General features: G+C 39.3%; 1 protein-coding gene across 3 annotated transcripts in view; it reads left to right on the top strand.

Annotated features, from left to right (window-relative positions):
• NKAIN3 (sodium/potassium transporting ATPase interacting 3) overlaps positions 1-25,493 on the top strand; it is a 750,443-nt gene that overhangs the window by 713,276 nt on the left and 11,674 nt on the right. For 2 of the 3 annotated variants that reach the window (XM_054656782.2, XM_009455456.5), the window contains one exon: positions 2,511-22,081. The exons of the other annotated variant lie outside the window; for it this stretch is intronic. In XM_054656782.2, the coding sequence (XP_054512757.1) occupies positions 2,511-2,524 (14 nt within the window). In that variant the 3' untranslated portion in view covers positions 2,525-22,081. Of the gene's footprint in view, positions 1-2,510; positions 22,082-25,493 lie in introns of those variants that run through there. 3 annotated transcript variants of the gene reach the window in all.

The raw sequence follows: 25,493 nt of genomic DNA on the forward strand, positions 1-25,493 counted from the left end.
GTGATGAATGTGTAGAGATTCATAATACCATTCTGTCTATCTTTGTGTCTGAATTTTTTTTTTGAGATGGAGTTTCGCTCTTGTTGCCCAGGCTGGAGTGCAATGGCATGACCTCAGCTCACTGCAACGTCCACCTCCCAGGTTCAAGGGATTCTCCTGCCTCAGCCTCCCTAGTAGCTGGGATTACAGGTGCCTGCTATCATGCCTGGCTAATTTTTGGTATTTTTAGTAGAGACGGGGTTTCACCATTTTGGTCAGGCTGCTCTCAAACTCCTGACCTCGGGTGATCCACCAGCCTCAGCCTCCCAAAGTGCTGAGGTTACAGGCATGAGCCACTGTGCCCAACCCTGTTTGATTTTTTAAAACTCAATCTGTTAATAAAACCTAACACAGGTTTGCCAATAGGTTTTCCTTTGAATGCCTTCTTTCAGAGTTGCCCCACTGTCTTCTGCAAAAACTCCCCACAGACATGTTTCCCAGCTCCTGAAGTAACACTTCCAGAATTCCTACCTGACATCATAAGAACAGGCTCAGCCTGTTTCACTGCTTCACCAATCCATGTTGCTAAAACCCAGAAGCAGAAAATATTAGCTAGAGGCAGAGCTGGTGTTAAAGATAAATGTAATGGATACCTAGAAGTGCCCCCAAACCCTCACTGACACTACTGCTAACAAATAAAAACACCTTCTCCTGTTGCCTTACCCTCACTCTTGAAGGGATTCATGTATCGGATGGATAAATAAACCTTGAAAATTCCTTCTAATGTAAAGATTGCATAAAGCTATAAAATCCACCATTATAATCCCATCCCTTTCTCTTTCAGTTTAAATCCCTGTTAACATGCCAAGGAGTAGAAAGGGTAGACATTGAGATTCAGAATGTAGAGAATAGATGAGCAGAGGAAATGTGATGGGGCACAGGGAGAGGCCTGAAGGATTCCCACTCCTGGGGCGTGGAGGAGGGAGTTGTTCTCTAGATGAGTTCTAGGCGCTTGGGTGGGTATTTTTTTAGTCGTTTTCTTCATGCTGTACAGCGAGAAGAGTGGCAACCAAAAAGTAAAACTTTTGGGAAATTTTTCAGCCATTCCAAATTATAACTGAAGAGTTCACTCCAAGGCATAAAGTCATCAAACTGAAGTAGAGGAAAAGAAGTTGCTAGATGTGGTTATGAAGTGAGTGTGAAACGCAGTCTGTTGGAATGATGCTTATAATTTAGTTGAAGGAAGAAAACTTGCATGCCTGGGTAAAGTAATTAATCATGAGGCCTGGATGCCACCAGCTGACATGGGGAAGAGCTGATAGCCTGAGAGTTGCTCTTAGCAGGATGAGAAAGCAAAATGGCTGAGGGAGAACTGGAAGTCTTCTTCACAGTAGAGAAGAAATTTAAGCCAACCTTCAAAGGTGAGTAGGGTTTGGATTAGCTAAGACTTTTCATAGGAGAGAAACTGTGAGAGCAAAAGTGTTGAACAGATGTTTATGAAGTATCACCTATGTAGTAGGTACTGTGTTGAGGTTGACATTGTGCAAAGATGCAGAAACTGATGCCCTAACATTCCAAAGGCTTACAGCTTAGGATAGAATAAGTAGAGTCATTGTCAAAAGTGTGGAGACAACAGTGATTGGAGATGGGGATCTGTATGAGTCAGGGTTCTCCAGAGAAACAGAACCAGTAGAGAAAGAGAGAGAGAGAGAGAGAGAGAGAGTGTGTGTGTGTGTGTGTGTGTGTGTGTGTGTTTCCCCACACATGCGTGCATCTGGGGGCTGGCAGACTGGAGACCCAAGGAAGAGATGCAGCTCAAGTCCAAAGACAGTCTGGAGGCAGACTTTCTTCTAACTCAAGAGACCTCAGTCCTTTCTCTTAAGGCCTTATACCGATTGCATGAGGCCCACCCACATTACAGACGGCAATCTGCTTTACTCAAAGTCTACAGATTTACGTGTTAATTAATCACTTTTCAAAATAAAAAATTTTAAAAAAACACCTTTACAGCGAGAGGTAAACTGAAGTTTTACCAAACATCTGGACACCATGGCCTGGCCATGCTGACACATAAAAGTAGCCATCACAGGATGGGATGTGTGTAAGGAACATAAGTCAATGATTGGGTGTTATGAAAGCAAGAGCAGGATGATCTTGAGCACTTAATTACCCAGCATACTGTAGAAAGAACAGGCTATGTGAATATCTCATAGTTTGCGCACACAACACAACCCTGTTATCTTTACCCTTAAGAAAAGCAATAGCTACTACTCTATATCACACAACGATTACTGTGTGGTTGGCACTTCTCTCCCAGGAAATCATCCTGAACTCTGATGATGATGCCCGATTACCATGCCCTAATCTGAAAAGCAGGAAGGCCCAAGTCTTTAACTTTCTTATTGCTACAGTCAGACAGCACCAGGTGCACCCAGGAGCTATTTTGCATTTCAAAAGGCCTCAATGAATATAAAAGATATTTAGCTGTCAGCTTTGAAGTTCTTGAAAGCAATTCGTATTTTCTGTTTTAGGTCGAAATAAGTAATGACATTGAACCAGAAATGCGGCTGCTGAACTTGACTTAGGGAGCAAAGGACCATTGACTGCACGCCTCGGTGGATCCGACCCGCCTGACATTCCTTCCAGAGGCTGGACTGTGCTTCCTGGCTTTCCCACGAATCATGGAGCATTTTGGTCACAGCCTTTGTATTATTAGCATTGTTCTCTAGATGAGTTCTAGGTGCTTGGGTGGGTATTTTTTTAGTCGTTTTCTTCTTATATGAACACTTGTAAGTTGTAAAAAAAAAAAAGAAAGAAAAAACAGAATTTGGTTTTAAATTTTTAACAATATTTAATGTGAGGCATGCAAAATGAAAAAGCAAATCTGTGAAAACCTTCTACAGTCAATTCTAAGAGAAATCTCAGTGTGTGCTGTGGAGATGTTAAGTCAGCACTGCTGACTGTTGAAGTTATTCTAGGCCTGATGAATTTCTTTTAGCAGACATTACCTGTGGTTATCAGCCACCAAGGTAGACCCTGTGACAGCTGATAAATAGGTACAAATAATGGATCCAGCTTTTGGATTGAATATGGGTCATTTTTTCAACAGCATAAAACAAAACATGGAGTCCTCCTTTGTTCCTGACTTCTTAAAACCCAGAACGATATTATGGCAATCTAAATTTTCAGATTCGTGCATATCTTGTTTTTCCTGATATATATATATGTAGGCACATGGAAGAGTAAAAGGATTAGTAGAACCCCTTTCCCCTTTGGAGGGAATATGGGTGTCTCTGAGGTCCATATTTTCTACTCATTATTCCATTCCTGACACTGCTGTCAGACCTAAACATACAGCTCATGGGCTTGTGGGACAGAAATCACAAACATAGACCTGCAGTCAGGAACTTTTCTCTTAGGATATTCAAAAGAAGCCTGAAAATGCTGTAGCATTCTCTATAAATACTTCTAAAGGAGACATTCACGTGTGAGCAACATCAGCTTTTCTTTCTCCTACCCCTTCCCAATAACCAAGAAAATGATATGGGAAGCAATTATCTGTGGAAAAAAGGACTGTCTTGAAAACGCATCACAGTTGTATTTTTTTAACTGGCATAAAACTTACATATGGTAAAATGCACAAATATTAATGGTACGATTTGATTAGTTTTGAAAAATGTACATACCCATGTAACCAAGGCCTCAATCAAAATGCAGAACATTTCCGTCCTTTAAAAAATTCCCTTATGCCCTCTTTCAGGCAATGCCTACATTCTCATAGACAACCACTGTGCTAATTTTCATCATCACTGATAATTTGGTCTGTTCTCAATATAAAATATATACACTTTTCACATCACTTTTGCCCACACTTCTCAATCACTATTTTTTATATGAAAATAAGTTTTGCTCACTTTGTGTAACAACCACAGTGAAGCTCCCTATAGACCAGAAAGTTGTGAATATGTGGTTATTAACTCAGCCCATGCATCTCTAAGAAGTCTGTCTATTAACCACCTAAAACTGTTACAAATATTTGTATGTGTATGAAAGTCTTTTTTCTTCTTGTTCTTCTTTCGGAGCCTATAGGTTTCATGAGACTCTGTTAAGAATCAGAGTTTAATGTGACAAAGTTTGCCTTCATTCCTCCAAGCTCATCACAACCACAGTGAGCCATTTGGAGACCTAATTTACTCACTAGCCTCCAGATTTTACCCCTTTAATCCATTGGTACCCACAAACTCCCATTACTTTTTTTTCTGCTTAATAAATCCAAATTCAAATAAAGAAAAGCTGGCAGGGACCTTGAAGATGGTGGAATCCAAGCCACTATTCTGCAGATGAGGGGGCTGAAGCCTAAGGGATTTGGTGAACTTGTCCAGAACCTGTATCTGTACACAGGGGCAAAAGCCATAGCCAGTGGACAGAGAACATGGGAGCAAAAGTTGGGGTTTGGGTCCCATCCACCACCATGTTCTTGGACAGTGTTTGCCATCTCTGCACTACAGTTTTCCTCATCAATGAAGTGGAACTATGATCCCTACCTCCCAAAGGTGAGGTGAGAATTTAATGAAAAATGTAAAAAAATTCTCAGTACACAGTGAAGCACTCCACAATTAAAGGAGGTGATTATTATTAATAATGTCAAAACACTCCTCTGTACCCTGTCTGGAGCTCTTGCTTTCCACTCAAGCACTATGAAGAGCCCACAGAAAAAACAAACTCTGTTTTTTAAAAAGCAGCTGGGAAAACCTTGCCCAAGTTTAAATGATTTGAAATAAACTAAAAAATGCTTTAATTTAAAAATAACGTTAATATTCAAGTTCCAAAACTAATGCCAATAATTATTGTTAGTATTGTTACGATTATTGAAAAAGCTGATAAAACATCAAAACTGTAGAGAGTCAGTAAAAAAGGATAAAATGAGTATTGACATATTTTAAACTGTCACTTAATTACCCCCACACATACACATGCAAATAAAACATGGTTAACATTTCACAAAATAGAACCATACTAAATTTTGTTTCTATTTTATCTTCACGTGAATTTGTACATAGTTCTAGTAGGCACTGCAGAGTCTCAACTTAGTCTAAGTGCAGATAACAGCTTTGAGGAAAAAATCCTTACCTTAGTGATTTGTCTATGAATATTCAATGTAGGCAACTATTTAATATGGTGTATATGTTTTCATTTTTAATCTTTCTTCACTTAAATATGAAGTTATAACTGTTTCAATCTCCAACCTCAGCAATCCATAAAGATTGTCCTAACATTCTGGATATTTGCCACTCATCAGAAACAAGTTAGATTGATCTGCCACCTCCTCTTCTCTCTTTTCTTCTCCCTGCCTTTCATCTTCCTGGTTTCTCTTTGAGGGCTATGCTTCTGTAAGACAAAGGGAAAAAAAGAAGTGCAGAGTTGTACAGTAATACTCGGCGATTACCCGTTAATCTGGGTAATTCCAATGAAGTACTGTCACAGTTACTGTTCCATGGAAATGAGCATTTGCAGTTATTGCTTTTGCCTCCAGTCTTATAGAATGCACTCTGCATTGTGCGTATCCAGTAGGGTTTTCAGCAAAGACATGGTCACTACATGCACTGTATGTTCTTGCCAAACCTCAGCTTCTCCATATGCAATTGTGTGTCTGGTCAGAGTAAGGGAAAATGAATGCATCCCTTAGCTTGCATTCATTGGTCAGAATCTTAACTATCTTAAGAGATGGTGCAGCTCTAGATTCAATAGCTCTCCTCAGAAGTGGCCCTGGCAAAACTGAAGACAGGACATCCACTGCTCTTTAGCTTCTAGTGCTGACTGGAATGGTGAACATTTAAAGCCAGTGTTTTTCCTCTTGGAGCCACCTTAGCACTGAGTCTTGTAAACCCTGGCCAGCACTTCCTCAGGCCGTGCATTCTATCTTGTGTGAATGATGCATCCTTTCTTAAGCGTCTTCTGCTGACCTCGTGCAGCACCGCAGGAAGCTGGGATGCTTTCGAGCTTACTTTTTCTTTATTTGAGCTTCTGGTCATGTTTCAAAGCCATCAAAATCTAAGCAAGGGAGTTACAGGGAGGGTTAGAGAATTACCAAAGGACACAAAATGTCTTGGGTTGTGGAATAGCACACATCAGAGAAATCTCAAACATCTCTTAGGAAAATCTCTAAATGTGTATATCCCCAAGTATCTTAGCCTTCCACCTACCACATAAAGTGAGGGTATGTGTCCCTCAAATGAGAAAAATGAAAACACACTTTCTTACCACTTCAAATATGGGAGGTGGTTGGCTCATTTGTTTTGAAGATACTCGACACTTTGCCCTAGAAAAATACTGACTTCTTTGATTTTTCCTTCAGAAAAATAAGCCCTGCTATTCCTATAGACCTAAATAAGGGAGGCAGCCAGTTTCAAGAGGCTGGCTCTAACAAAATATACCAAGGCTGTCATCTGTCTCACTTAATGAATGGGAAACTCCTGATTGAGAAGAATTTGTCTTCATTAAAACTAGCTAAAATGTACATTGCAAATCTGAGGAAAACAATCATGACTCTGCTAATTTGAGAAGCAAAAACCAAAATTTCTCTTTTCAATCTTTGCAAATTAAAAAGGAATCTTGCCAAGAATAAACAAATCTTCATTTCATACCTAATTTTAAAATGAATTGTGTCCCCAAATATGGTCTATTCTGGCTAATCATTTATTAAGCAAATCCCCACTTACTTTTTCTGAGTCACTTTAGTATGTAACTAGGATAAATTTCATAGTTGATCAGAATGCAAATGTTCTAACTTGACATTTTTGCCCAAGATACGTTCTTTCCAGGTATAGCTGAATTAAGTAGGAAAAATATAAATAATTGCTCTTTTAAAACTATAACAACTTGAATGCCTGCGGTTTTATTTCCATCTAATTTAAAAGTTATCTGTAACCTTTGTTTGATAGAAGGTCTGTTGAAGTGTCTAAGAACCATGTTGAAATATTTGTGATAAATAGGCCACAACTTAAGGATATTACGCCCAAAAGTGAACTGACAGAGGAAAGTACTCTTCATATAACTGCACAGTGAACAATTTAGAAAGGGAACAGATGACCAGACACAGTGGCTCATGCCTGTAATCCCAAAGCTTTGGGAAGTTGAGGTGAAAGAATCACTTGAGGCCAGGAGTTCAAGACCAGCTTGGGCAAAATAGTGAGACCATATCTCTACAAAAACAAACAAATAAACAAAAAATACCTAAAAAAAATTTAAATTAGCCAAGCATGGTGGCATGTACCTATGACCCCACCCACTTGAGGGACTGAGGGAAGGGAAGAAGATTACTTGAGCCCAGGAATTAGAGGCTGCAGTGAGTGCACTACTGCACTCCAGCCTAGGCAATACAGCAAGAGCCTGTCTCTAAAAAGAGAGAGAGAGAAGTAGATATGTTTTAATTATTAGAAGAATGTATTTATCAATAAAGAATTCTCAAAAAAATGGAATTATCAAAAAATTCAAAAGTTATGGGTAGCATCTCTTTTTCATCTGAAAAAGCTTAGTTTCTTATTGAAGACTAAAAAGAAAAATGCCACTTCTTGAAGGTGGATACAGCTTCTTAAATATTGGTATTTGTAGAAAAATTTGGTGGCAGGCAAAACTTGAATCATCTTTCTTGAACTTGCATTCAAATAAAGGGTAAAAATCATGTTAAATGCTAAACATTTTTAAAAACTGAAATATTTAAAGAATCCAAAATATGCTTTAGCTTAAACTTGAGAGCTAAGTTAAGTAAAAAGAAGAAAAGAATAGAAGGTAGAAAGGAAGGGAGAGGAAAATGGAGAGAAGATGAGGAAGAGAAAGAGAAAGAAAGGGAATGGACAAGGAGACAGGAAGGAAGAATCCAAAATTGAAAGTCACCTAATTGGGATTTGAACAGTCAGTTTTTAACTCAGAATTTTGTTCTTGTTTCTTTGATTGACTAAAAACATTGAATCATTTTCCATGTAAGGCATGTTTTTCCTTTCCTCTTCAGAGTTATTTAGAAACAGTTCAAAGAAACCAATAATCTATCCATTTCTTCTCATAGAATTTGCTTTGGCAGACAACTTAGTCTATATTAGTTAGGATTAGGCTTACCTACAAGTGGCAGAAAAAGAAAAATGACAATGGATTAAATAACATAGAGGTCTATTTCTCTTTTTATTTCAAAATTCTGGAGACAGTCAGTAAAGAGCTGGATGTGATTTCCCTAGAGACAAGGACCGAGACTCCTCTCTTGTTGCTTCATCCTCTGTGGCCGCCATTTTTAAGACCATAACATGACTCAAAATGGCTGCTGAAGCTTCAGCCATTGGTTTCGTATTCTGGCCTTGGAGGTGAAGAGGGAACAAAAGGAGTGTTTCTTTCCTTTAAGGATATGCCTCAGAAATACACACACTACTTCTGTTTACATCTCATTAGCCAAAACTTGGTCCACCCCCAACTTTGCAGTGAAGAAACCTGGGTATTATAGTCTTTATTCTTAATGACTTTATGCTTAACTAAAAATTAAGAGCTTCGCTGGACATGGTGGCTTATGCCTGTAATTTCAGCAATTTGGAAGGCCAAGGCGTGCAGATCACTTGAGCTTACGAGTTCGAGACCAGCCTGAGCAACATGGCAAAACCCCATACCTACAAAAAATACAAAAATTAGCCAGCTGTGGCGGTGTGTGCCTATAGTCCCAGCTACTTGGGAGGCTGAAGTAGGAGGGTTGTTTGAACCTGGGAGACGGAGGTTGCAGTTAGCCAAGATCATGCCACTGCACTCCAACCTGGGAGATGGAGCCAAACCTTGTCTCAAAAAAAAAGCGGGGGGGGGGGGGGGCTTCATTTATTAGTGAGAAGGAAAAATATTTATAAAGTCATACTTAGCAGTTTCAATCACACAGTTCAAACTAATTGACATGATTTCTTGGAACAGTGTTTTCATTTGTAGTACTTTATAACACATTCTAGAAAAAATGTACATATATTCTTCAGTACTGTGAGAGATTTAATCATCAAGTATGTGAAATGAGAATTTCTGCCTCATCTTGTTTCCTTATCTTGTCTTTGTGGTTAGAAAGAAATGAAAATAAATCAATAGCACTACATCCTTCTAGGTTTCCTATAATTTTGCAGACAGGTTTAGCTTTTCTTCTCTAGAATTGAGTTTAAAATTCTAGAGCCAATCTAACATTTTGCTTGGTCCTCATTGTGCTGCCACAATAAATTAATTCTTCTATGGTCATAACACTTGGCTATTTTATTTTGGTAGGGCCTTCTCTTCTGAATTGATTGGTAGTGTTGTTATTTTCTTGTTATTCAGTTTAACAAGTACATAATCAACATCAGTGCTTGGGAAGTCAGGAGTACGAGAGATAAATAAGAAGTATATGATCTTTTCTCTTATTTTCTCTCAGTATAAGTTGGACCTGTTTTTCCCTTCATCTCTTTTTCTTCAAGAACATAATATCGGCTGAAGTGGAATGAGTATTCAAATTGTCCAAAAAAATATACAAGTGAGGGAATTAATAAAATTTTTTGTAATTATAAATATGTATATATTGGGGGGCAAAATATGACTTTTTATTTTTATTTTTAACCACCAGATTGAGTATGTTGATACATCAAATGCCAGTATTTTATCTTCCTAGTTTTTCAAATAGAAAAGTGATACTAACATCAATAATTAAACTTCCCAAGATTTTTTTGTCTCTCTCTGAATCAAGTTCATCGTCTATTTACGTGCTTCTCAGTTGACATTTGTGAAGGCAGATTATACACATGAGACAGTGGTGAATAAATCCACCCCAAAATTCCTTTGCAGATCTTGAGTATTTGCCAATATTCTCTATGATTTATTTACATTCTTTTTTCATATATATACTTTAAGTTCTGGGATACATGTGCAGAATGTGCAGGTTTGTTACATAGGTATACATGTGCCATGGTGGTTTGCTGCACCCATCAATTCATCATCTACATTAGGTATATCTCCTAATGTTATCCCTCCCCTTGTCCCCCACTCCCCAACAGGCCCTGGTGTGTGATGTTCCCCTCCCTGTGCCCATATGTTCTCATTGTTCAACTCCCACTTAAAAGTAAGAACATGCAGTGTTTGTTTTTCGTTCCTGTGTTAGTTTGCTGAGAATGATGGTTTCCAGCTTCATCCATGTCCCTGCAAAGGACATTAACTCATTTTTTATGGCTGCATAGTATTCCATGGTGTATATGTGCCACATTTTCTTTATCCGGTCTAACATTGATGGGCATTTGGGTTGGTTCCAAGTCTTTGCTATTGTGAATACTGCTGCAATAAACATAGGAGTGCATGTGTCATTATAGTAGAATGATTTATAATCCTTTGGGTATACACCCAGTAGGGGATTGCTGGATCAAATGGTATTTCTAGTTCTAGATCCTTGAGGAATTGCCACACTGTCATCCACAATGGTTGAAGTAAATTACACTCCCACCAACAGTGTTAAAAGCATTCCTATTTCTCCACATCCTCTCCAGCCTCTGTTGTATGCTTTTTAATGATCGCCATTCTAACTGGTGTGAGGTGGTATCTCATTGTGGTTTTGATTTGCATTTCTCTAATGACCAGTGATGATGAGATTTTTTTTTTACGTTTGTTGGCTGCATAAATGTCTTCTTTTAAGAAGTGTCTATTCATATCCTTAACCCACTTTTTGATGGGGTTGTTTTTTTTCTTGTAAATTTGTTTAAGTTCCTTGTAGATTCTGGATATTAGCCCTTTGTCAGATGGATAGGTTGCAAAAATTTTCTCCCATTCTGTAGGTTGCCTGTTCACTCTGATAATAGTTTCTTTTGCTGCACAGAAGCTCTTTAGTTTAATTAGATCCCATTTGTCAATTTTGGCTTTTGTTGACATTGCTTTTGGGGTTTCAGTCATGAAGTCTTTGCCCATGCCTGTGTCCTGAATGGTATTGCCTAGGTTTTCTTCTAGGGTTTTAATGGCTTTGGGTTTTACATTTAAGTTTTTAAGCCATCTTGAGTTAATTTTTGTACAATATGTAAGGAAGGGGTCCAGTTTCAGTTTTCTGCGTATGGCTAGCTAATTTTCCCAGCACCATTTATTAAATAGGAAATCCTTTCCCCATTGCTTGTTTTTATCAGGTTTGTCAAAGATCAGATGGTTGTAGATGTGTGGTGTTATTTCTGAGGCCTCTGTTCTGTTGCATTGGTCTATATATCTGTTTTAGTAAAAGTACCATGTTGTTTTGGTTACTGTAGCCTTGTAGTATAGTTTGAAGTTAGGTAGCATGATGCCTCCAGCTTTGTTCTTTTTGCTTAGGATTGTTTTGGCTATATGGGCTCTTTTTGGTTCCCTATGAAATTTAAAGTAGTTTTTTCTAATTCTGTGAAGAAAATCAATGTTAGTTTGATGGGAATAGCATTGAATCTATAAATTACTTTGGGCAGTATGGCCATTTTTACAATATTGATTCTTCCTATCCATGAGCATGGAATGTTTTTCCATTTGTTTGTGTCCTCTCTTATTTCCTTGAGCAGTGGTTTGTAGTTCTTGAAGAGGTCATTCACATCCCTTGTAAGTTGCATTCCTAGGTATTTTATTCTCTTTGTAGCAATTGTGAATGGGAGTTTGTTCATGATTTGGCTCTTTGTTTGTCTATTATTGGTGTATAGGAATGCTTGTGATTTTTGCACATTGATTTTGTATACTGAAACTTTGCTGAAATTGCTTATCTGTTTAAGGAGTTTTGGGTTTGAGACAATGGGGTTTTCTAAATGTACAACCATATCATCTGCAAACAGAGATAATTTGACTTTCTCTCTTCCTATTCGAATACACTTTATTTCTTTCTCTTGCCTGTTTGCCCTGGCCAGAACTTCTAATACTGTGTTGAATAGGAGTGGTGAGAGAAGCCACCCTTGTCTTGCGCCAGTTTTCAAAGGGAGTGCTTCCAGTTTTTGCCCATTCAGTGTGATATTGGCTGTGGGTTTGTCATAACAGCTCTTATTATTTTGAGATATGTTCCATCAATACCTAGTTTATTGAGTGTTTTTAGCATGAAGGAGGGTTGAATTTTGTCGAAGGCCTTTTCTGCATCTATTGAGATAATCACGTGGTTTTTGTCATTGGTTCTGTTTATGTGATGGATTACATTCATTCATTTGCATATGTTGAAACAGCCTTGCATCCCAGGGATGAAGCTGACTTGATCATGGTGGGTAAGCTTTTTAATGTACTGCTGCATTTCTTTTGCCAGTGTTTCACTGGGGATTTTCACATAGATGTTCATCAGGGATATTGGCCTGAAATTTTCATTTTTTGTTGTGTCTCTGCCTGGGGTTGGTATCAGAATGATGCTGGCCTCAAAATATGAGTTACGGAGGAGTCTGTCTTTTCTACTGTTTGGAATAGTTTCAGAAGGAATGGTACCAGCTCCTCTTTGTAACTCTGGTAGAGTTCAGCTATGAGTCCATCTGGTCCTGGGCTTTTTTTTTTTTAGTTGGTCAGCTATTAATTACTGCCTCAATTTCAGAACTTGTTATTGGTCTATTCAGGGATTCAACTTCTTCCTGGGTTAGTCATGGTAGGGTGAATGTGTCCAGGAATTTATCCATTTCTTCTAAATTTTTTAGTTTATTTGGATAGAGTTGTTTGTAATATTCTCTGACGGTAGTTTGCATTTCTGTGGGATTAGTGGTGATCTCCACTTTATCACTTTTTATTGTGTCTATTTGATTCTTCCCTCTTTTCTTCTTTATTAGCCTGGCTAGCTATCTAACTATTTTGTTAATCTTTTCAAAAAACCATCTCCTGGATTCATTGATTTTTTGAAGGGTTTTTCGTATCTCTTTCAGTTCTGTTCTGATCTTAGTTATTTCTTGTCTTCTGCTAGCTTTTGAAATAGTCTGCTCTTGTTTCTTCAATTCTTTTAATTGTGATGTTAGCGTGTTGATTTTAGATGTTTAGATTTTAGATGTTTAGATGTTTCCCACTTTCTCCTGTGAGCACTTAGGTCTATAAATTTCCCTCTAAGCACTCCCTCTAAGCTCTATCCCAGAGATTCTGGTACATTGTGTCTTTGTTCTTGTTGGTTTCAAAGAACTTATTTATTTCTGCTGTGATCTCATTATTTTCCCAGGAGTCATTCAGAAGCAGGTTGTTCAGTTTCCATGTAGTTGTGTGGTTTTGAGTGAGTTTCTTAATCCTGAGTTCTAACTTGATTGCACTGTGGTCTGAGAGACTGTTTGTTATGGTTTTCATTCTTTTGCATTTGCTGATGAGTGTTTTACTTACAGTTATGTGGTCGATTTTAGGAAAATGTGCTATGTGGTGCTGAGGAGAATGTATATTCTGTTGATTTGGGGTGGAGAGTTCTGTAGATATCTATTAGGCCTGCTTGGTCAAGAGGTGAGTTCAAGTCCTGAATATCCTTGTTAATTTTCTATCTCAGTGATCTGTCTAATACACACAATGGAGTGTTAAGGTCTCCCACTATTATTGTGTGGTAGTCTAAGTCTCTTTGTAGGTCTCTAAGAACTTGCTTTATGAATCTGGGTGCTCCACTATTAGGTGCATACATATTTAGGATAGTTAGCTCTTCCTGTTGCATTGATCCTTTTACTATTATGTAACGGCCTTCTGTGTCTGTTTTGATCTTTGTTGGCTTAAAGTCTGTTTTACCAGAGGCTAAGATTGCAACCCCTGCTTTTTTTTGCTTTCCATTTGCCTGGTAAATATCTCTCCATCCCTTTATTTTGAGCCTATGTGTGTCTTTGCACATGAGATGGGTCTCGAATACAAGACACCAATGGGTTTTGACTCTTTATCCAATTTGCCAGTCTGTGCCTTTTAATTGGGGCATTTAGCCCATTTACATTTAAGGTTAATATTGTTATGTGTGAATTTGATTCTGTCATTATGATGATAGCTGGTTATTTTGCCCATTAGTTGATGCAGCTTCTTCATAGTGTCGATGGTCTTTACATTTTGGAATGTTTTTGCAGTGGCTGGTACTGCTTGTTCCTTTCCATATTTAGTACTTCTTTCAGAAGCTCTTGTAAAGGCAGGCTTGGTGTGACAAAATTCCTCAGCATTTGCTTGTCTGTAAAGGATTTTATTTCTCCTTCACTTATGAAGCTCAGTTTGGCTGGATATGAAATTCTGGGTTGAAAATTCTTTTCTTTAAGAATGTTGAATATTAGCCCCCAATCTCTTCTGGCTTTTAGGGTTTCTGAAGAGAGATCTGCTGTTAGTATGATGGGCTTCCCTTTGTAGGTAACCCAACCTTTCTCTCTGGCTGCCCTTAACATTTTTTCTTTCAGTTCAACCTTGGTGAATCTGACGATTATGTGTCTTGGGGTTGCTCTTCTCAAAGAGTATCTTTGTGGTGTTCTCTGTATTTCCTGAATTTGTATTCTGTATTTCCTAAGCCTGCCTTGCGAGGTTGGGGAAGTTCTCCTGGATTATATCCTAAATTGTGCTTTCCAACTTGATTCCATTCTCCCCATCACTTTTAGGTACACCAATCAAACGTTGGCTTGGTCTTTTCACATAGTCCCATATTTCTGAGAGGTTCTGTTCATTCCTTTTCAATTTTTTTCTTCTAATCTTGTCTTCATGCTTTATTTCATTAAGTTGATCTTCAGTCTCTGATATCCTTTCTTCTGCTTGATCGATTCAGCTACTGATACTTGTGTATGCTTCATGAAGTTCTCGTGCTGTGTTTTTCAGCTCCATCAGGTCATTTGTGTTCTTCTCTAAACTGGTTATTCTCTAAACTGGTTATTCTAGTTAGCAATTCCTCTAACCTTTTATCAAGGTTCTTAGCTTCCTCGTATTGGGTTACTATATGTTCCATTCGCTCTGAGGAGTTCGTTATTACCCATCTTCTGAAGCCTACTTCTGTCAATTTGTCAAACACATTCTCCATTCAGTATTGTTCCCTTGCTGGTAAGGAGTTGTGATCCTTTGGAGGAGAAGAGGCATTCTGGTTTTGGGAATTTTCAGCCTTATTGCACTGGTTTTTCCTCATCTTTGTGGCTTTATCTACCTTTGGTCTTTGGCATTAGTGACCTTTGGAAGGAGTGTTTACATGGTCATGCTCTTTGTTGATGTTGATGCTATTGCTTTCTGTTTGTTAATTTTCTTTCTAACAGTCAGGCCCTTCTTCTGCTGGTCTGCTGGAGTTTTCTGGGGGTCCACTCCATACCCTGTTTGCATGGGTATCACCAGCAGAGGCTGCAGAACAGCAAAGATTGCTGTCTCCTCCTACTTCTGGAAGCTGTGTCCCAGAGGGGCACCTGCCAGATGCTAGACAGAGCTCTCCTGTATGAAGTGTCTGTCGACCCCTGCTGGGAGATGTCTCCCCATCAGGAGGCATGGGGGTCAGGGACCCACTTGTGGAAGCAGTCTGTCCCTTAGCGGAGCTCCAGTGCTGTGCTAGGAGATCTGCTGCTCTCTTCAGAGCTGGCAGGTGGGAATGTTTAAGTCTGCTGAAGCTGTGCCCACAGCTGCCCCTTCCCCCAGGTGCTCTGTCCCTGGGAGACGGAAGTTTTATCTATAAGCCCCTGACTGGGGCTACTGGCTTTCTTTCAGAGATGCCCTGCCCAGAGAGGAGGAATCTAGAGAGGTAGTATGGCTTCAGTGGCTTTGCAGCGCTGCAGTGGGCTCCACTCAGACTGAACTTCCTGGCAGCTTTGTTTACACTGTGAGGGGAAAACTGCCTACTCAAGCCTCAGTAATGGCAGATACCTCTCCCCCCACCAAGCTTGAGCGTCCCAGGTCTACTTCAGACTGCTGTGCTGGAAGTAAGAATTTCAATCCAGTGGATCTTAGCTTGCTGGGCTCCATGGGGGCGGGGGGGGATCTACTGATCAAGACCACCTGGCTCCCTGGTTTCAGCCCCCTTTCCAGGGGAGTGAATGGTTCTGTCTCTCTGGCATTCCAGGCACCTCTGGGGTACGAAAAAAACTCCTGCAGCTAGCTCAGTGTCTGCCCAGATGGCCACCCAGTTTTGTGCTTGAAATCCAGGGCCCTTGTGGTGTAGGCACCCAAGGGATCTCCTTGTCTGTGGATTGCGAAGACCGTGGGAAAAGCGTAGTATCTGGACCGGAGTGCACCCCCACTCACGGCATGGTCCCTCATGGCTTCCCTTGGCTAGGGGAGGGAGTTCCCCAACCCCTTGCACTTCCCAGGTGAGGCAATGCCCCACCCTGCTTCTGCTTGCCCTCCGTGGGCTGCATCCACTGTCTAACCAGTCCCAGTGAGATGAACCGAGTACCTCAGTTGGAAATGCAGAAATCACCCACTTTCTGTGTTGGTCTTGCTGGGAGCTGCAGACAGCTGTTCCTATTCGGCCATCTTGCCTGGGAATCTGTAATTATATTTTATTGCATATTCTTCCTAGGCTGGGTGTGTGTGTGTGAAAGAGAGAGAGAAACAGAAACAGAGACAAGGAGACAGAGACAGCGAAACAGAAACAGAGTCATCTTCCAGGTTCTACTTATTAAGCAATATCCCATGAAGTCGCTGAAAAGTGTTATATTCTCCTAATACCTAGTGTTTGCACATCTGGCAGCTGTCACTGATGATTTAAACAAGATTGGGTGACTTATTTATGTACACACACATCCACAATCAAACTTCAACAGTCGAGTGTACCCTTTTCTAAATAATCACGTTGCTAAAATGTGCCATATGGCCCATTTCTTTAAACAATAAATGGTAAATTATTATTTTGGGGAGTGAAAGCTAAAAGAAATAATATGTCTAATACGATGCGGCATTTTCTCTATACAGTACAGTTTTAGCATTGAAAAGGACCTCAGCAATTCCATTTGCCCCGTTTTCAGATGAGGAGATTGAGGCTGGTAGTTACAGTGGTTTTGCTTCATGTCCCATCCCACTGGGGCTGCTATGCAAGCTCTCAGTCTAGCCTTCTTTCCTCTGCACTTGGTGGCCATCAGCTATAACAAGTCCTGACTAGACCAGGGCTTTGTTGTTGACTACAATTCAATGCCTTTTTTGCCTGCGTTTGTTTGGACCCTGCTAATCAAGGCTACAGGGCAGCTGCAGAAAGACACCTGCTATTGGCTTACCCGCTCCTCGCCTTCCCTTTGCTTGGGTCTGAGCATCAGAAAGCCACCTTCCAGTGGGTCTTTGCCTTGCTTTTGTCTTGTCTTTGCTTTTTATTCATCTTTGCTTTTGTCTTCTCAGGGCAAATAGGAAATCCTAGACCTCAGATCACTGTTCTTTGCTTCCCAAAAGACAGAACAGCTCAGTCCTGGCTGCCACCTTCTTTCTTTACTCTTGGTTTAAATGTAATCCCACATGCCCTAGACAAGCCTCCCGATGATTTTTCATCAAACATGAAAATAGCTTACTTTTAACTGCTGGGTGTCAGTCTCTTCTAAAAATTTTGTTCCTAAGGAATTGATTTTGCAAATCAGTGCTAAAGTCACTTTTTAACTGCCTCACATGGTATCATTTCTTTGACAACTCTTTTTAAAGGGGATTGCTCTTTTCTCCTTCTGGCTTCTCAAATCTACTTTTAACTTCAAATAGCAGTCATGCAATGTAGTTTTATAAGATAATATACTAGGACCATCTATCACATATGAAACCAAGCATAATCATTGCAATTATTTTTCTACTGTATTCAGATGATGATAATACAAATAAGAGTATGACATATGTAAATGTTGATTAGCTTTCTGGTTCCTTCATCAAAACTTGCGTTGTGTTGTGCAGCCTTTTCTTTGCATTGTCCAGGGGTTTTGTTATTACAAACCATAATATTTAACCCATTTCTTCTACTAATATCTTTTAATATTTATGCTATTATATAGCTTTTTATTTTTGACATGTATCTAAACCAGAAAAAAATATTCCTTGTACATGATATTTTTAGGCAAAACATAATGTCTGGAGCACCAAGTGAAATAACTGTGGAGAATGGAATGTTGGATAATTTGTGTGGCATGCTTAGCTTAATTTGTTTCTATGGCACAAGCAAAGCTCATTAATTCCATTTATTATTTTAAGCCACTTGTTTGGTGTTATGGATTTTAAGAATCAGTTGGTGTTAGAATTTTTAATAACACAGAGAAAAGCCATTGAATATGGAACTCAAATTATCTAAGGTTTACCCAGAAGTCAAAATCACCTGGCCCTCTGTAAATTTCTCTTTGTGTTCCTAGGCCCGCAAAGTCTTTGGTCTGAAGTGTCAGAGCTTAAATTGCATTGGTCCTGTTAATCTTTGTCAAAAAGGAAGTTTGGGCGGCAGTTTCAGGGTAGTGTTGAGAAGATAACTCCTGGTCCCATTTTATTCTGTCCTCATTTGTTCAGTGCTCATGGCCATCTACAACCTTCCTTGATTCTATTCTGCCTAAGCCTCTTATTTCCACATCTATAAGTATAGTGCTACATAATAATTACAACCTTTAAGAAAATGGAGAGTTTTCATTAAAGGGCCCCTGCAAATCTATGATGCTAGATGACAGATGCTACCAGAAGGCCAGAGTATTAATAGCACCCGTGATAACTGTAATAAGAATATGTCTCGTTTTCTTTTAAAGACATAGATATTCCATTTTAATCCTGTATAACTCAAAGAAAATTTGGGTGTTAACACTTTGAAATACCTTTACCTCCTTTGGGGGAAATCCAAACTGAAAGGAATTAATATCCACATCAGTTCCTAAAGCAAAATGCCTGACACAGACTAACAAAGCTCTTTCTCATCCTGTGGTAGGAACTTAGGAGTGATAACTCACATTGAGAACTTGTGATCTGAAAACACTAAGGAATTTCTGCCATTGCAGGTAGGAAAAAAAAAGACAAAAATGGTATTCTCAGATGAGCTTACCTTTCAAATTTTTCTGAGACTTCCTAAATGTGACAAGAACTCTGCTGTGTGGCAACCTTATGTATCCACAACAGAACTAAGGACCGAAAAAAAAAAAAAAATCTCTATCCCAATAGATTTTATAAAATCCATACTCTAAAACTCCTGAGTTTTACATGTACCCTAAAACTTAAAGTATAGTAAAAAAAAGAAAAGAAAGAAAAACTCTTTAACCCTTTGTTTAAATCCTATTAACTCTTAACGATACACAGTTCGAATTATCTAAATGAAATAATTTTCAAGCACATAACAGATTAGAAACAGAGAATGAGAAAGGTATAGTAGATATTATGTAAATAAGCCCAAATAGTGGCAATAATTAAACACACTATCTCTACCTAAAAGAACAGAGATAGAAAACTCATATAAAAATCTAAACTACAGTTTTATGGGGATAGTTAAGGTAAGAGCCTGCAGGCAGCACTGTATTGCTTTACAAAACAGCATTTCATTTGTATTATGACGATTTCAGACTATCAATTTAAAAATTCATTTGTATGAATTAAGAACAGGTACCATTTTCTCCAGATACTTCCCCTTCATCTGTCCTGAAATTATTAATTATTGACTTCTACTTAAATAAGATCTTATTTTCATCTGCTGGAAAACTTTTTCTGATAACCATACATATCTTCAATGTCTACAATTTGAATGGAGAGCCCTTTCAATGTGGCGTTTCTGTTTCTTCCATAACCTCACAACGATATGTGGTGGCCCCGCAGTCATTATGGTCTTGTGAAATAATTAGATTTGTGTAAACTATATTTTAGAGTCTTCCAAAACGCCTCTCCTTCCAAAATGGCTAAAAGGGCAAAGCGTCAGTAATTCTGTAGACATGCTTCATGCATGTTCTGAATAGGAGCTATGGTATAATGAGATGCTATCTCTGGAAAAAAAATGAATAGATTTTCAAGATTGTGAGTCCTGACATGAGTTCTCTAGAATTTTCCCCTTGATAAATTTTCCTTTACCTAGCTGTTGCCAAATTGTCTCTTCTAGAAGAATGCCCAGATTTTTTTTCAGTTCCAAAGTTATCAAAATCCCAGGAATACTTCACAGAAAAGAGAAGCATTTATAGCAAGCGTGGGTGTGGCATGCTTTCTCTGTGGGAAGTTGTCATCCTCCACAAGATCTTGCCCACACTCAAAACAAACTTGCTTCCCATCACATTCTTGGTCTGTCAGCACTCTGTAAAAGGAAATCTCATCTCCTGTCTGTTGATAGTAGAGCTTATATCAAACTGGGACATGTTTCTTCTTCATTCATGGATAAGTCTAATTTTCTCTCCGGTGTGTAAAACTGACAATACCCACAAGATACTACTAACTTGGAAGTTTCACTGCAGGTAGCTACCATACCAGCATTTGGTAAACTAGCTCCCTAGGTGAGACAGCATTAGATGACCTCCTTCGTGCCACACTACTTGCCAGTATCCACTGGGAGACAAATTATGATTGTTGCGTCCTTCTTTGAAAACACCCCTGCTGAGTACCTACTGTATGTGAGTCACTATGCAGGCACTAGAAATATAAAGCGAAAAAAAACAGATTCTACCCACCGGGAGCTCCTAGTCCAGTGGTGAAGAGGTGTATTAACCCTCAAGGCCCTGAGAAAATCCCCAATAGTGCTCTGCACAAGCCGGGCTCTGATAGGAGGTGCCAGTGCTTTTCTTCTTCCAGTTTCAGAGCCCCAGCGATCCCAGGATGAAGGAGAGCCCATTTGCAACCCTCTTCTGTCTCCCTAAGCATTCAACAAACACTTAGTGACCATCTGTCTTGTGCAAAAAGCTTGGGGAGTGATAAAAACAAATCAAATTCACATTTTAATTTAGGGAGTTTAGGAGATACATCCTAGTGTGGATTTCACATGGTCAATGATTTGCTTTCCTTGAGTTTGCCCTCTGCAACCAACACCTGTTCGTGCTATGAGACTGAAGTCCTCCTAGACCGCCCCATTCATCTGAGTAGTTAAGGCTCTGGATGAAGGAGCAAATGGACAAAATAAGCCCCCTCTTGCTCAGGACCTGACTAACATTTCAGAACTGCGGTCACCCATTTTATACAAACCAAAGCACTTCTGACAGACCTCTGAATTTGCATTAAAAAGAGCACGTCTACAGCTCCTAACAATCAAAAACAACTATGAACACTGCTTGCTTCAGTGATACAAACAGACATTTTCTTGTTACATGTGTGGTGATCTGAGAATGGTGACTTTGGACCCAGTTTGACTGGTTAGCGTTTAAATAAAACTTAACAGACTAGGCAACTAAAGGAACTCAGTAAAAGATCAAAAGCAATGCTCAAAGGGAGTGCCTGGGTAACCATGATGTAATTGCAGATTGACACATCTTTGGGTTTTTCATTATTGTTTCTAAAAACTAGATATTATTGCTTTATTATTATGTTGATGATGATTATTGAAAGCACGATAGCAATGTTTAAGTGGTGAGAATGACTCTAAGCCTCTTTTTGTTGCTGTGACTGACAGAACTAAAGGGACTTTGCTCTCACATTCACAATACCAACTCTGCCATCTTATGGAAAATATTGGAAGTACCTAGGGCATTTCATTATATTTCAAAGGCACAGGTTGCTGGTAAGAGGGACAGAAAGACAAGAACATAGTACCTTCTATTTCTACTACATGTTTTTAATCTTTAACATTTTTACCAGCAGAAATCATTTTTTTTTAAATCTCTCAATCTTCAAATAATTCTTAGATTGCTTGCCAGCAAAGATGTCTCTTGATCTTGACACTGGAATTCAATGTAAAAATCTTGAATGATATTTTGTACTGATATGAATTTCTACTGTCCCATAACACTGTGTAGTGACTTCACTGTATATTAACTTCTTTTCTACAGACGTTTGAGTTATGAGATGAATTAATTGAAAAAGTCAAAGCCTATCAGGAGCTATCTTATATGATGTTGGTAGCCTGTGAAAAAATAAATGTCTTTTTTCTTATACAAACTGATAACAAGACTTGCTTTCACAATTACTATTTACATTTTTGTGCATATAATGCCTGTATATTATACTCATATTTGAAAGTGATCAGAAAGTGTTATTTAACAGAAACTACATACATTTTTTATGTCTCTCTGGACCCTTTGATTCTAAGTAAATTTACAGTAAGTTAGCAGTAATAGACTATTCTTTTCAACTATGAATAAAAATGTACACTGAAGTACAAGATGACTACTGTTTTTAATACATTTTCTCACTATATTATATATTTATTGTAGTAAACTTAGAAACCATATGCAACTTGAATGTTCCTGAATTCTTCAGATTTTGGAGGATTACCCCCCTATTTCATGCACAAATAAAAGTCTTAAGCTACATGACTATAGGAAACCTGGTCCCTCCCCTAGAAATTTCTGAGCAACCCTGGAGAGCGTTTAAATGTTCTGCAAATGTACCCAGGTGATGCCACTGCCCACTGCAGACAGCTGCTCTGGGCTTCCCCACCAATGCCCCTGACTCCAATTACATCTCACCCCTGCCACTCACTCCACCCTGCCTCTTCCCAAAACAGGAACTCGGCCTCTCTTTTGATTCCACAAGCAAAGTTGAAACAAACCTTTGTAACTAACAAGTGTTACTAAGGTTTTGTGGTAAATATACTCCAGAAAAGAAAACCTTAAAGTAGGTCTCAGGTACCAATGAGTCCAGAGACATTCTGAATCCACCTTCACAGGCTGGTCTCCATCAGACTCTTCTTGCCCCCTGCCTCTATCTTGTTGCTCCCAAGGAAATCTGCCCACTTTTGACTTCTTCATTGCCTCTGAGACAGGTCCTCAAAACATCCTCCACCACAGCCCAGCCAGGGAGTAAAATCCCTTTAACATGAGAGTACTGTAGTCTCCACAAAGATTATTTAAAAGAACACTTTATTCTTTACATTATTTGACAGAACATTTAACATCTGACCTGAGTCATTTGCACTGGGATTCCATCCCCAGATCAGACTTTCCCAAAAACAGTGAATGAATTTGTCTTGAACAAATTGCTAGCACCTCACAGTTCATTCATCACAGAAAAAAAAAAGGGGGAGGAGGCTGTTAACTTTTATGGGAACTTTCTGTATTGCTTTTGCAACTTTTTGTAGTTCTACAACTTTATTTAAAAGGAAGCAGGGAGGCTTGTTTTAGTGACATATTCCAGATTCTACTCTTAGAGATGAAAGCACAACAACATAAAAATTCATACATTTTTTTCCATTTCCATTTATCAAAGTAGAAATATAGTCTAGTCTCATAGTGTCTATCTACTTACAAGCCAAATTTTAGGAAGAAAAGTTTACATTGCTGATATGACTGCCTTTTCCCTTGGATGAGGATTTGAATTCCTATGCCTCGTTGGACAAATGGAAATCATATTGTATGGCAGACACATTTCACAGCAACAACTTAACTTAAGCATACCCTAAGAATGACCCTATGGTTTAAGAAGAATGTGTATTTGGAGATCTGTGCTAAAGAATCCAGGAGTGGCCAACCCGGAGATTCATCTCTTATCTATAAGGAACATCTGAGCCCCTAGTCCATCCTGTGGAATGCAGCCCATGCAGGAGATTGAGGCCCTTTGTTTTGGGTTAAATGAGTGTTGCCAAGTGGATGTTGCTAGCAGAACGGTGATAAGTGAAAATGTCATATAAACTGCATGCTTTTTTCAAGTGGTTGCAGTCCTCCTCTCCAGCCCACTATCACTGGACTGCCCCATATGTAAGTCCCCTCAATAAACTCTGCGTCTCATTCACTGGCTTCAGGTCTCTTATTCAGCCTCTCAAACATTGTGCCCTCCCTACCAAAGTGAATGACATCAAGCACAACACATATTAGATGTTCCTATAATCTAATCATAGCTATGATTTAAACTACAGACTAGTATATATTATTTTTCTTCTCTTTCATCTTTTGCCTGTGTCAGAATAACTTAATCATCTCTTTGCTCCTCCTCTGCAATCCCACTGCCATTGCATTTATTATGGTACCCTTTATTAAATAGTCTCTTCATGGAGCTTAGACCCTCCCCCATCCCCCAAAACTCTGCTTTTCAGTATTATATTTCTAAAGTAAGAAATCTGAGCCTTGTTTTATCACCCTGCTTAAAATCTTGAAATAGGATAAAGACTCAGATCCAAATTTCTCATCTTGATATATAAACTCATCCATTATCTGACCCAACATAGGTTATCAGCCTTGTCTCTTACACACAACGTGTTTCTTTCTTGCTCTTATCCAAGCATTGCCCCTGCTCTTTCATGCTTATATGATTTGGGAGCTCTTCGTGTATAATGGTTATATCATCTTGAATGCTAGATATATTTCCACATTGTTTAAGACCTAAGTTCAATTATGTCCTACTAAAAGTGCACTCAATATATAATTATTGGCTGCGTGTGGTAGCTCATGCCTATAATCCCAGCACTTTGGGAGGCCGAGGTGGCTGAATCACTTGAGTTCAGGAGTTTAAGATTAACCTGGCCAACATGACAAAACCACGTCTCTACTAAAAATACAAAAAAAAAACATCAACTGGGTGTGGTGGCGTGTGCCTGTAATTCTACTTGAGAGGCTGAGGCATGAGAATCACTTGATTCTTGGAGAATCACAGCTACTTGGGAGGCTGAGGCATGAGAATCCTTGAATTCAGGAGGTGGAGTATATTAGGCTGTTTTCACACTGCTAATAAAGACCTACCTGAGACTGGGTAATTTATAAAAAATAAGAGGTTTGATGGACTCACAGTTCCACATGACTGAGGAGGCCTCACAATCATGACAGAAGGCAAAGGAGGAGCAAAGGCACGTCTTACATAGCAGCAGGGAAGAGATCATGTCCAGGGGAACTCCCCCTTACAAAACCATCAGATATCATGAGACTAATTTACTATCATGAGCACAGCACGTGACAGACCTCCCCCCCCATGATTCAATAACCTCCCACTGGGTCCCTCCTATAACACATGGGAATTATGACAGCTACAATTCAAGATGAGATTTGGGTGGGGAACACAGCCAAACCATATCATTCTGCCGCAGCCCCTCCCAAATCTCATGTCCTCACATTTCAAAACACAGTCATGCCTTCCCAACAGTCCCCCAAAGTCTTAACTCGTTCCAGCATTAACACAAAATCCCAACTCCAGAGTCTCATCTGAGACAAGGCAAATCCCTTCTGCCTATGAGACTGTAAAAATCAAAAGCAAGTTAGTTACTTTCTAGATACAAGGGGAGTACAGGCATTGGGTAAATACTCCTGTTCTAAATTGGAGAAATTGGCAAAAACCAAAGGGCTATAGGCCCTATGCAAGTCTGGAATCCAATGGGGCAGTCATTAAACCTTAAATTTCCAAAATGATCTCCTTTGACTCCATGTCTCACGTCCAGGTCACATTGATGCAAGAGGTGGGCTCCCACAGCCTTGGGCAGCTCCACTTCTGTGGCTTTGCAGGGTACAACCTCCTTCCCAGCTGCTTTCATGGGCTGGTGATGAGTGTCTATGGCTTTTCCAGATGCACAGTGCAATCTGTCAGTGGGTGTACCATTCTGGGGTCTGAAGGATGGTGACCCTCTTCTTGCAGCTCCACTAGGCAGTGCC

Source organism: Pan troglodytes, chromosome 7, assembly GCF_028858775.2.
Source record: "Pan troglodytes isolate AG18354 chromosome 7, NHGRI_mPanTro3-v2.0_pri, whole genome shotgun sequence".
Lineage (NCBI taxonomy): Eukaryota > Metazoa > Chordata > Mammalia > Primates > Hominidae > Pan > Pan troglodytes.